Raw genomic sequence first — 12,707 nt, 5'->3', positions numbered from 1 at the left:
TTATAAGATGCTGATGTGCCTGATGATGATGACTTGCCGCATCTGGACGGCAAGGGAAGACAGAGAAGGACTCAAGATAATTTATGCCACTTGCCCGAAGGTGTCTGATCAAAGCTAGTGCCGATGGCGTGCTGGGGGCATCTCATTGTACCGGTAGGATAGGAGACAATGCGTGTTGTATTTGATGACTTGGGAATTTTCCACTGTTGCATGATACGGAAGTCAAACTCTCATTGCGTCAAATTTCACGAGGGTACAGGCCAATTGTTTGACAAGCTAGTATTGACTTCTAAGTTGTTCCGAAGGGGAAAACCCTCAGGGGAATAAAAACCCCCCGGCACCTTAGTTCAAGCGAATGTCCACTGGTTGTCATCCCTCTCAAATCTTCCAAACAACTTCGTGCCAGACGCTTACTGGCACACCCCAGAGGCAGCTCCAGCCTGGACGAGGCAAAATCCCGAGCAGCAAGGCGGGTTGGAGTTGATAGTCTGTAGTCCGTCAGTTAGTAATAGCCCCTGAGACTTTTCCATTGTAATTTGTACTCACGCAGATGTTACCGTTGGGAAGGCATTGCTGGGCCGTAGCAGAGGCCGCGAAGACGGCAATGGCAGCGTAGAAGTAGGCGGAGACCTGCATTTTGATTGTGGGGGGTTTGTTGGTTGTTGGTTGTTGGTTTGTGATAAGAAGCAGAGTTGTTGTTGTGAGTGATGATGCTGTTGAGACAGACGGGAAGAAAAGGGGTCTTCCCCTCTACCTTTATAGTTTTTCTAGACGTGGAGAGCCACTGCAAATGCTCTTGGGCTGTTGGGCTCTTGGGATACTCACGACGCACTTGGTCACAGCGTGCAAGGCTGCGTTCACGCATTGGCCAGCTGGTATGTGAATACTGGATATCACGTTGGCCATCTCAATGACGTTGCATCTCACTCAGTCATGATTGGGTTCTCAATCTATTGCGTAAAAGTATGCAAGGTGCTGAGAAAGACAAGTCACAGTCATGGTTGCAATCCAAATCAGGTATCCCCACCGACTGCCAAGTACCTACATATGTAAGCAGTTACACCCGACGTATGCATAGGCCTCTTTGGAACAGGCATAACGGCCATCAAACGGTACATCCGAGATACATGGCCATACCAAACAGGCAGTTGAAAGGGGACAAACTCAATTTGGCGTCTTCTGATCTCCAACTGTTCATCCTATTACGCAAGTCAATACCAAGGCCATGCATATCCTCTGTGTGTTCAGAGGTCCTCCCACGCAGACTTCATGTTGACTTCGGAAATGCGGCTGGCGGTCTCTCACTCTAATTCCCGACTTCCGACTCCCGACGTGAATCTCACTTGGTGTGTTTAATTCGCCGTCGTCGCTGGTAACCGAATGGAATCACTCAAAAGGCTTACAGCACGGGGCACCTGGGTGTGGGTACACACACCAGTATAGGGAACGATCACCGCTCAGACACGATCTGTAGTCAGCACGGCAGTTTTAATAGGTTGTATTCCCACATTTACTTGATTATATAGTACGCGGCTAGGCGGCCGTGCTACGGCTTACACACTGGACGCTAACGTGTTTATAGATGCTTAGAGGGCGAGGTCAAACAATGCAACGAAGCCTGGCATCGTCTTCTGCACTCTCAAGACCGGTCATCTATTACCGGTGTTTTATGTTCTTACCAGATGGTCAAGGTAGCAGTTTGCGAAGGCTGCCAGCTTACTGAAAGTGTTACATCTGCGCAGAATTAAATGGTGGGGGTCACGATGTCGCAACGGCAGAGTTGGGTTCTCTTTGCACCAACACGGCAAAGATTGTCGGCCTGCTTAGATCCACCTTCTCCTTTGGATTGGCAGGTATTTAAATGAGATAAAATAGACCAAAAGAAAACCAGGAGGTGAGAGGTGAGCCGGGATTCGCGGCTTGGGAAGAAATGTGTATGGCAAGTGTTTGAGCTGTGGCCTGCTTGACGTCAAATCCCTAGAGTGCACAGTCACGAGTAAGACGGATGACCAGCATGCAGACCCAACTCGCACACATGAATGAGACGACAAGCCAGATTTGTAAGTCGTCATCGATTTTCCATGCATGAGGGGCTTCCTAAAGGACAGGGTACCTAGGTAACTTTGTCTAAAGAAACAGTCTACATACACTGATGAAAATGCCCGCTTCGCATAAAAGCTACTCAGGAAAAGGGAGCTCGGTCCACTGGTAATAATAATGCTATAATCACCTCAAGCTTACAGAAGAAGAGAGCACTCGCGAATCTTAGTACACAATGGCCTGGTACCCGAGAAGGCCCCCGGGGCCTATTCAGTGTCATGTGGCCCAAGCTGGACTTCAGTGTACACCCTGATGAGGCAATTTCATACGACTTCTTTGCCACTGCTGTTGTTCAATGGGCTGCGTACGTGTCATACGGACATTGATCTGATGATCGATCCTGGTGGGCTGACGGAGACTGCGTCAGAAGGGTGCAAAAGCCAGGTATTTCCAGCCCCATGCCCCCCCATCCCGCGGGCTCGGTTAAGCGCCTTTTGGCCCAACAGGTAGGTAATACGGCTACAGGCCTTGTATGTTGTTCGAAAGCTGCACCAATTACGGTGCAACCTGCATCCACACCGGTATGAATGTTTGAACACACTGTGACGAAATTGACTTGGAGTGATTGCTCACTTGTATTCTCTTGGCTTCAAGGCCTGAGCAGGCTATCGGGGGAATCTAGATGCTTCGGCAACAGCAGCTGCAGAGGATGGTATGGTTGGGGTGGCCTGGAACAGAGCCAACTCATCGAGGGGTAAACGTGTGGTGGTTGGATCAAAGAGACGTCTACCTCTTCGTATGCGGCTCCAGGGCTATTGGCACCCACACCCGCAGCCGCCGGCCCGGGCGCCAAGACGGGATTTGCAACGGGCATTATTCCCACCCAGGTAAGCATTCAGGGACCTTCCAATTGACTTGTAACTCGTCGGGTAGGCTGAGTAAGTATCATGCCACCCACCTATGCCACAAATATAGTGCTCACCCTGAAATGAGCGGGGTACTGTTATGTATATGATCTCTTTAGGACAGCATCAAGACCGTGCCAAGTTATTTCCAGCCGAGCCGGAACACTCGCCCCGGACATGATCAGAAAAACTTGGATACCAAGTTCTGGAATTCGCCGAGTGGATGAGAGGACATTTCACCCGTGTTGGGGTCACCCCTATGGCGATGTCGTCCCGCCATACACCGGCGCCACTTGAGGATCTAGGCTCACACAGCGCGGTATTGCCTGGGTTGTTTGCGTGCTTGATTGGTCATGATGTTGAGTGATCGCCCGCGGACTGGCGGCCGTAACATTTGTTACTAGCTTTAAATTTGGGATATCGTAGTTTAAGCTGCTGATAAAATTAAACAACAATTAAAGTGAATTAGTAAGGCTTTTTAAAGAACAATTAGATTTAACTAATATTTACTATATATTTATCGTGGATTACAGTAGTACATTATTTAACTTCATCATTTGACCATTTCGCTTGAAACTAATATTCTGTGCATAGAAATTCGAGAGGAAACATCGCGTGAGGTGTCAGGGCAGAGCGGCAAGTGAGTCACATCCTATCCATACCTGCTGGCCATCAGTTGGCGGAGAGAATCATTTCACGCTGAAATCAAAAAGCCAGAGCGTCCTCTCACCACTAAGCCATCAACAAACCCCTTTTTAAGCCAGACTGATTTAGCAAGACACCTAAAAACCCAATCACAGACTTGGTAATGTACTTTCAAAATCGCTTTCACGTGCAAGACCTGATTAAGAAAGACCCAGGTGGACAAACAGGCATGGTTTCCGTTTCAATATCTTTTTACACGGCCGACTCAAGCGCAGTACCAACGCTGTCTCGGCCATAAAGGCCTGCTTCGAACTCCTCGTGGAGTTGCGCCGCCGCAAGTTCGTCAGAGTCATCGTCGTCGTCTGCCTCATCGCCATCACCGGCGCAAGGGCTCAGCCCTCGAGCGGGGGACTCATCTTTGCAAGGATAGCCACCGCAGCCCGACAACGCATCGGCGAACCACCAGCCTGCATCGTGCAGGATCGGGAGCATCTCGGCCCGCAGGAGGCCCTCGGGGCCGGGCCGCCCAGGCTCCCCGGCGGTAGTAGGCCCGGCGCCGACGAGCACGGCCAGGTAGTCGCGGGCGAGCAGGTTGTAGATCTCGAGGACCTGCGCCCGCAGGCCCTGCTCGACGCGCTCGCACAGCACCTGGAGCTCCGCCCTCACGCTCTCGGTGGCGCGCGGGAACATCCCGTGGCGTTGGGCCTCGACGTGGTCGGCCATGCGCGTCTTCATGCGCGCGTAGGAGCCAGGGCCTGCACAGGGGTCAGCTTGTGCAAGACAGACAGCAAGAGAAGCAGGAGGTGGGGTCGGGACATGCCTCTCTCTCGAACACACCCATCATAAGCCGGCTCCATCTACGCCGCGACCACGGGCTGGAACCCCCTGCTGGCCTCCCGCTGCAGGTCCTGGATGACGGCGCGGAGCATCCCCGGGATCTCTCTGAGCCGCGCCACGTGCGTCCGCAGCTGTTGGCCGAGCATGCCGATGCCGCCGTGGTTCCTGCCGCGCTGCTCGGAATGCTCGACAACATCACGGTGGAAGTCCTCCAGGAGCAGCCGGGCATCCGCGGCGAAGGCCTCGAGCGCGGCGGGGAGGCGGCGGAGAAACGCCCTCTCCCACCCGTTGGCGAGCTGCTTGCTGATGGGCTCCAACAGCTCGGCGTTGAAGTCCCGGGGCCCAGAGGCGCCGCAGTACACGCCGGAACGTCGACATGTAGCCTTGTAGGTGGCCCAGTACATCCCGCCTTCAGCGCGGCGCCCCCCCCACGCGGCTGCGGTCGGAACAGCTGCGGTGGCGGCACGAAGCGTTGCCAGACCGAAGGACTCGTAGATGCACTCAGAGAGGGCCCCTCTGATCGTGGCAAGGCAGTCATCAATAGCCCTGGCGAGGGCCTTTCGTTGGTTAGCGGACTGGATTGGAACAACAAGTACGCAGATAACAAAGAGGTTCGAACATACCCCGTCCAGATTTGACAACTGCATTCGAAGCAAGGCCTCCTCTTCCTTCTTGCCACCGTGACCCATGTGAGACTGGGGCCCTGCATCAGACGCCCACATCTTCATGGAGTTGATAAGCTGGCTAAGGCCGTTGAGGAATTGACGGCTGGTAGCTGCGCGGCCAGCTTCGGTGAGCTTCTTCGCATGCTGCTGAAGCTGGGGTACTTCGGTCTCATTGACATTGCGGAATCCATCATCGTTGAAGTCGTCCTTCTCTAGCCGGCCCCTCATCTTCTGGTAAGCGCGACTGCTAACGCAGAATACGGGCAGGCTGCGGGCAACCTCGTCGTAGTCTCTGATCTCCTCCTCAGGATCAAAGGCATCCTCGTCCTCCTCGACCGCATTCTCCTGGTCCAATCTGCAGCAACAGTGAGTAGACAAGCCAAAATGTGTAGTCTGCTGTGAAAAGAACCCACTCTTTGATGCCCATCGCAAAGTCTCGCTGAATGGCACCCTTTGAGTAGCCATTTCTGCCCTGGATACAGACGGCCTTGACTGTTCCGAGCAGGCGACCTTCCTCGGACTGGAGGGGCTTCAATTCATCTCGGATTCTCCCCAGCTTGGCGTCGATTTCTTTCCTCATATGCCGAATCTCCTTCCTCTGGGCTTTGAGATCACCGAGCATTTCACGGATCTGATCCTCCGACAACGGCGCTCGGTCCTCATTCTCGGGCTGGTTCTCTTTATCACTAGCCGAGTCAAAGGCCGAGTCGGAGTCGCTATCGTCAAAGTCAGACGACACACGGTTCTTGCGGCTCCTGGAAGAGATGGCACCTCTCTTTCGCTTCCTGGAATTCTCTGAGGGAGGGTACACGGTCTTGCCGTCGGTATGCTTCTGGGAGAGCTCATCCCAAACTTCCCATCTCCCGTCAAGGTCGTCAAGCCGATCGACCAGGTCCGCCTTCTCCTCCCTGCCGCTGGCGAGCTGTCTCCTGAGGGCGCCGATCCGGCGTCGGAGATGATCGATTTTGGCCCAGGACTCGGAGACGGCGGACTCCAGGTTGAGGCTTTCAGCGGCCTCCGTCACCGATATATCGTCGGTCTTGGAGCAGATGAAGGTCACGGCCGAGTAGATGCCATCATACTTGAGCTGACGTTTGAACGAATCTCCGAGAAGGGACTTGGCGGTCTTGTCGTCGACTGCACGGTTGATAGGGGCGACAATCCAGAGGCCGGTACACGCCTTCATGTACTGCTGTGCGACGGCTGCTCGGGCAGCGTTGGAATCCTGAACACCGGGCAGGTCGACGATGACAGCACCAGTGGACAGGGCATCCGCCTTTGTATAGATGCGGACAACCTTGATCAAAGGCCAGTACTCCATGGCGACGTCCTTTTTGAGGTGGTAATCCTTCTCCTTGCTGTCGACATAGCGTTGGAGGCCATGGTAAAGCCCGGACGCGGTGGATGACCTCAGCTTCATGACACTGCCGAGCACGCCTCTGACGGCGGGTTCGTTGGCAAGTCTCTCGGGGCTGGTCTCGGCGATCATGTGGTTGGTCTTGGAGGGGTAGACAGACTTTATCTTGGCATAAGCGATGCCGGCCTCTGTTTCCGGGTTGTTACAATCACGAGAAATCTTGCCATCGTCCAACAAGTCCGTGAAGAGGGTGGCCAGCTCCTTGATCCAGTCCTCGGCGGCGATGAACTCAATCTCGGCCCGGAACAGCTCGTCCGGGTCGTCACTCCGGTTGTACGAGATCTCAGTCGGCGAGGCAGTGCAGGCCCGGAGACAATTTGTTGGGAGCAGCCTCTCCTCGTCAAGCAGCGCATTGATGACGGAGCTCTTCCCGGCGCCGGTGTTGCCTACGACGCCGACGATGGCCTTGAAAGGCTGAGCACGAGATTCGAGCTGGGTGATGGTGTCGAGCCATGAAGAAGCCTGGGTGCTGCATGCGGGGATGGATGCAGCGGCAGCCAGAGGAAACTTGATGGTCTCAAGGACGTGCATGCCCAGGCTAACGCCACGCTCGAGAAAGTCGGGCGACGTGTTTTTGGCCCACTGCTCGAGGGCATCGGGTTCTTGGTGTTCTTGGTCGGGGCTGGGGGAAAATGCAGCATTTTCCAGACTGCTGGCAGGCGGCTCTTGGCTGATCTCAGCCTTGATGCTGACCGCCTCAAGCCCCGATCCGGTAGGCTCAGGCTGATGAGGCGTGCGTGTAAGCAGGTCGGTGGCGTCCGACGGCTCGCATTTGACTTGCACGGCGCGTTCCATCTCGTTCTTTCGACCTTGATTCGGGGAGAATGCTGAAGGCTCAAGGACTGAGCTTACATTTGCGTGCTGCTGGACCCAACCAACAACATTGAAACTGGTGGCCGAGAATAGAATACATGTGCTTGTTGACCCTGGGGACGTTTCGCTGTGCGTCGCGTCTCCTCGCACCGACGCGTGACGTGACTATCTAAGTTCAAGGGTAAGGGTTTGTGACACCTTCATTTCGGGAGATAACAACACAGGTTTTCAAAGACTACTAGTACCAAGTACCTAAGTACTTGAGTACCTAGGTAGGTACAAGTTCCGTCATACCGTTATTTTCACACTTAAAATAATTCAAAATTATCAATTATAATGAAATCTTAATTACCTTATAATAAGAAAGATTTCGATTTTATATATATGACTTATATTTTAATTAAATTATAGTTTTTATATAAAATCTCACGCAGGGCGGCGGCGAGGTTCTCTTCCGTCAGCCTCTGTAAGAGGATAGGTGCCAGGCCGAGCCGAATCTAGGAAGAACGAGCTCAGGCTCATGGGAACGCCGTGGCTCAGGCCCATCGAGGTGTGGCCGGCGCCGCCAAGGTGTACGAAGCCTTGGACGCGTGAGAGAAGCCTCTCGGTGTGGGACGTCATCCGTGATGAAGATGCTGCTGTGGTGGTGCTGCTGCTTTGGGTGGTACCGTTTGTGCATTTGCTTTCATGATCTGGAAGGATCACAATAGCACTCGCTTCCACCTGCGATACTCAATACATTTCGTATATGGATGTTAAAACAATGGTGCTAGGCCTGCAGCATTCACCACGTTTTTGCAATTTCGATCCAGAAACGCCATCCTGTACTATCAATTCGAAGTCGCATTGCTGCTGTAGATGCATAATCCCCTGCCCTGCCTCAATTAATCATCTCATTTCCAACCGACGCTTGATAAAAGTTTCAAGGATGTCAAAATTAAGAACTAAATGTCCAATATTGTCCGGGAGCTGTTGAGCAGGCGAGTTGATGATCTTGTGGCGGATATACGTTGAACTTATTCCTCTCTCCCGGAAATTGTCTTCTTTTTTTGCATGGATAAACCGGATCCAATGTTCAGGGTTTTCCTTCCACCGGCAGATCCTCACGCAATCAACGTCTTCAGCTAGTTGTTTGTGAAGCGATTCGGCAAGCTGGGCGATGTACCCGGGATCTGCCAAAACAATCAGCTTCATCTGGGTGTCCTTTAAAGGTCCGTATACTGATTACCTCTTTGTTTTTCGAATGTCTTTGGGCCACCTATTAGCTGAAGCCTGAAACAGATCCAGGCGGCAGAAGACTCGGCTTTCTCCCTCAGCTCTTCCTCCGACCTAGGCACCGGTTTCCATCGATCACATTCATTAAGAGTCAAAAGACTCCCGCCCACACCCACAAAATCTGCTTCCCTACCAGCATCAGAGACAATGAACTCTTTACAGCCCCAAGCCCCCCATCGGATGGGACTATTCAGGTCCAGGCAATCCGGACCAATGAGCAAAACGAAACGAAGTGAAAAGCCATCATCCTCAATGGTTTTTGTGAGAGTGCGTCGGAAAGAATCCCATTCCTCGGTACTGCGGTCGTAAACCCAGAACCAGTCATGCGTGGTAAAGTCACCTCGCCATAATCGCACCCTCTCCTGTTTAGTGAGGATGAGACACTCGTCCCCGCATTTATGCTTCACGTCTCTATCATCTAGAGGCAGGATTATGGCAGCGATGACGTGAATATCTTTACTGCATTCAAAAGCTCGCATGAGAAGGGCCTCATGCCCGCGGTGAGGAGGGTTGAAAGATCCGGTGTACAAGATAATCCGGTTGATTCGACCTGATTCAAGCGTTGGGTTGCAGTGTGCAATTCCGCGATCGAATATCCTCCTAAGCACGGAATTGTCACCAAAGTGACAAAGCTCAATATATTTTGCCAAGCTTCCGTATGTCGTAGTCATGGTGCTGATGACGCCTCGTCGAACCACAGCGATACCGTGCAGACAAGATGCTGCTGTATTCGAAAATAGAATGGCCGTATTTGAATGGTGGGAATGGTGGGTTATTTGATAGCTGCAGGTTAAACTTATTTGTAGTTATCACCCATGACATGCATACCTAGTTATCTGGGGTAAATTCGTGGCTGGGGACGTTAATAGTGAGGTTATACGTGGAAATGTTGAAGGAATGATGGTTGCGCGGGGAGTTTGGTGGTGCGCGACATTTATGCGTCACTAGCGCGTTTTTGATACCTTGGAATGCAAACGAGTGTAAACCCATACGCGCCTTCCACTACCACACAAGCTATTATGACATGACCAGTCCGTTGAAGACGAAGCGCAGATCAAAGGGGGTCTGTGTGAGGGACAGGAAGGACGGGGAGCCACCTGGGCACGGCACTACGCATGGTGCACTGATTGCTAGTTCTTTCGGCTTCGGGCCTCAGATAGAAGCCTAGACCAGAACCACGACAAACAATACAAGCCTTTCTACTTACGGAATCCCTCGAAGTCTGGTGCCTAAGTAGAGCGAATCGGGTATTTGACTCGCACTTGACAACCACAAGAAAATGGCATGTGAAGTGGTCATCTAAGGTCTGGGCTGGAGAAACTGTGGGGCCATCACTACACCGTTTCACGGAACCGTCCAAAATGTGGAGGGACAAGAGTCCATGAACAGCCTCGATTGCACTTGCGAACTATCCTCCCTTCTTACTGGAGAGTGTCGATATGGTACTGAGTCAGCAGCAACAACTAGAATGCGCGGGCGCTTCCGTTTCCTATAGAAGGCACCTATCCAGTGGCGGGTCATGTCTTTAGGAATGGCATCCTCACGATGTCCTTTACTTCGGTACGCCAAGCACTCGAAAAATTGGTATAAAGACTAAGAGCCTGAGAAGAGAACAATTGCATCCCACAGTACACTGATCTCGGCAAAAGTGCATCCTGAGAGTTAACAAGACTGATAGAGTGATCTAAACAACTTGCGTGATGTGTGGGCAGTTTAAGTACTTGGGAATTTCCGGGGATGTTGTGAGCACCTGGGTAGTTCATTAAGGGCTGGACGGTGGCCGGTTGGCTTGACACGGACTGGTTGTTGTCACCCGCCCCATTCCAACGTATTGGGTAGAGGCCGCAAGAAACAATCCTCTGGCGGAGGTGTTCCGCGCTTCATAGGTATGAGCCCTGAAATTCATAGTGGAGATTGGTTGATGAAAAAGTGACAGTAGCTCACATCCACCCTTTTACTAGCTAGAATGTCCTTCTTGGTCCTGGCGCATATCTGCTTGCTGTGGTTCCAAACTTGACACCCGGATTGAACAGACTATGACTGCGGCCAACAACAGAAGAATTCCTGCAATAATATACGGCAGCCCAATCCATCCTCCGTCGCCTTCCATACCGACACGAAAGGTGATAGCCAGCAATGGCCCCGATATCAGTATCCCGACTGTCTCGAGGGTACCTATCACGGTATACATAGTTCCAATGTGACTCTTCTCCACCGTGGCCGCAAGCAGACTGCGGACAAGGAGGTTGTAACCTGATCCCAGTGACATCAGCCCGAGACCTATGATCATCACAGCGGGTTGTACTGCAAGGCCGATGGTGAAGGCACCTATAGTAAGTAAGACGCCACTAGCACGTGCAAGCCAGAGATCCTTGGCATGGCCCGTGAATGACCATTTGGAGACAAGTAAATAACTAGCCAAAGGAAGCAGAACAAGAAGTAAAACAAGGTTGGAGAAGGCACGGATGGACAGAAGGAAACTGGACTGCAAGGGATTATTAGCGACCTATTCCATGGATCATAATCTGAGATGCGAGTAAAGACAACTCACCTGAGACCATGACCACTCGTATCGTTTTGTCACGTACTGCGCAAGTAACTCCTGAGCGAAGCGACCAAAGGTCGTCAACAATAAAGTGAAAAGTAAGGCGATTATGTGAAAGTGTCTCTTTGCGATCCAAGCTACAGCTTGACCCATCTTATGAATTCCGGACCGAACCATGTCGCTTAGTCGAGAGTGTTTGTTGATTTGGTCTATGTCAGATGTCGCCTCTTCGGGAGCTTCTGACACATCTACTGGTGCCCGAGGTGGCTCAGGTATGAACAGGGCGAGTATCGTTGAAACGCCGAAGCACCCTAGCCCAATCCATATGGGAAGCCAGGTGTTGACCTCCATCAGAAAGTACACGGCGGGACCAGCGCACAGCTCGCCCAGAAGCACCGCGGCGCCGAGGTAGAAGAATAGGGTCGCTCTGTAGAATAAGTCAGCCTACTATCCGTCCAAAGAGGGAGAAGGTGCCAACCTTGATTCCTCGGTCCCCATTTCGCCGGTCATAGTGAAGACCATAGCATTGATCACAGCCGCACCGCCGCCGACAAAAGTAAAAATAGCAGAAAGCCAAGTCAGCCGTGGGTGCAAGACGTCGGGAAAGAGACCTAATGTTGATTAGTTAGCATAGGGCTGTTTCTGAGGATTCTTGAATATTAAGGTTACTTACACACTAGCGTGTAGGAGCCACTGCTTAACGTGATCCCCAAACATGCAAGGGCGAGCACAAATCCGCGGCCGAATTCATCCGCGATCATGCCGTAGGGAACAGCAACCAGCAAGCTTGGAATGACTTCGAATGTCGACTGCCATCCTCGGATCATGGATAACTCCGTTTGGACCGACTTCTCTTTGCATATCGGGTCGTTGGGGGCAAGTGTTTCACCTGGGTGCATTCGTTGGCAGATATTTGCTTCCAGCACTTGGTTCAGGGGAATCGTTGCGAGGTAAGCCCCGAACTCGATCAAAAGTAGAAGGGTAATGCAGACGGACAATGGTCCGACCTGCTTCCGTAAAGTCCTGTTGCTTTTCGCATTTTCTGGGCTACCAGCTGGTTTTGGGCAGGCAGGCGTTGTTGAGCCGAGTAGAGGATCCCGCTCATTCATGGCGATAGTCCAACTGGTTTGGAAGAGTGGCGTGAATGGTTGGTCCTTCTGGCGCAAGACGGAAAAGGCAACAGTGTCCAAATTGAGATTTCTTGGGAGACAACCTGAGCAGCAGACACCATGGGGGAGGGAGCCCAGTACTCTGTGCACGTGCGAGGAACAAGAACTTGGCTGCAATTGAGCAGGCGGTTCGCTCGTTGGACGGGAGAGATGACTTGTTCAAAAGTGCGCGCAAATGGTACCGAAGGATGTAGTCTCAGTGCATTTGAACTCCGAAGTCTTCAAACCATGCCCTAGCTTCTGCCAAGTCCGAGCTCCGAAGCCGTGAGATGCGGTGATTCAGGTCCTTATCATGCAGTGCAGTGGTTGTCTTACGCCCCCAAACTTGCCCCTGCAGTAGATCCCCTACCTAAGCAGGCAGGTACTCAGGCAGGTTACAAATCAGGCCCGGGGACT

At 52.3% G+C, this 12,707-nt stretch overlaps 2 protein-coding genes across 2 annotated transcripts; both read right to left on the bottom strand.

Annotated features, from left to right (window-relative positions):
* Positions 1-3,428: 3,428 nt before the first annotated feature.
* Positions 3,429-7,402, bottom strand: KVR01_008365 (uncharacterized protein). The gene is made up of 4 exons (XM_044784920.1): positions 5,506-7,402; positions 5,051-5,447; positions 4,411-4,984; positions 3,429-4,345 (listed from the first exon to the last, which is right to left on the bottom strand). Exons 1-3 carry the CDS (start codon positions 7,302-7,304, stop codon positions 4,448-4,450), a joined length of 2,733 nt encoding a protein of 910 aa, XP_044643343.1. The 5' UTR covers positions 7,305-7,402; the 3' UTR covers positions 3,429-4,345; positions 4,411-4,447.
* A 3,082-nt stretch (positions 7,403-10,484) lies between these two features.
* KVR01_007761 (uncharacterized protein) lies at positions 10,485-12,451 on the bottom strand. Its single transcript, XM_044784262.1, has 4 exons — positions 11,816-12,451; positions 11,621-11,753; positions 11,149-11,569; positions 10,485-11,082 (listed from the first exon to the last, which is right to left on the bottom strand). Exons 1-4 carry the CDS (start codon positions 12,249-12,251, stop codon positions 10,555-10,557), a joined length of 1,518 nt encoding a protein of 505 aa, XP_044642739.1. The 5' UTR covers positions 12,252-12,451; the 3' UTR covers positions 10,485-10,554.
* Between the last annotated feature and the right edge of the window lie 256 nt (positions 12,452-12,707).

This window comes from Diaporthe batatas (assembly GCF_019321695.1).
Source record: "Diaporthe batatas strain CRI 302-4 chromosome Unknown Contig00009, whole genome shotgun sequence".
Classification (NCBI taxonomy): domain Eukaryota; kingdom Fungi; phylum Ascomycota; class Sordariomycetes; order Diaporthales; family Diaporthaceae; genus Diaporthe; species Diaporthe batatas.
The sequence above is the reverse complement of the archived record's forward strand: the minus strand, read 5'-3'. Positions and strand labels throughout refer to the sequence as shown.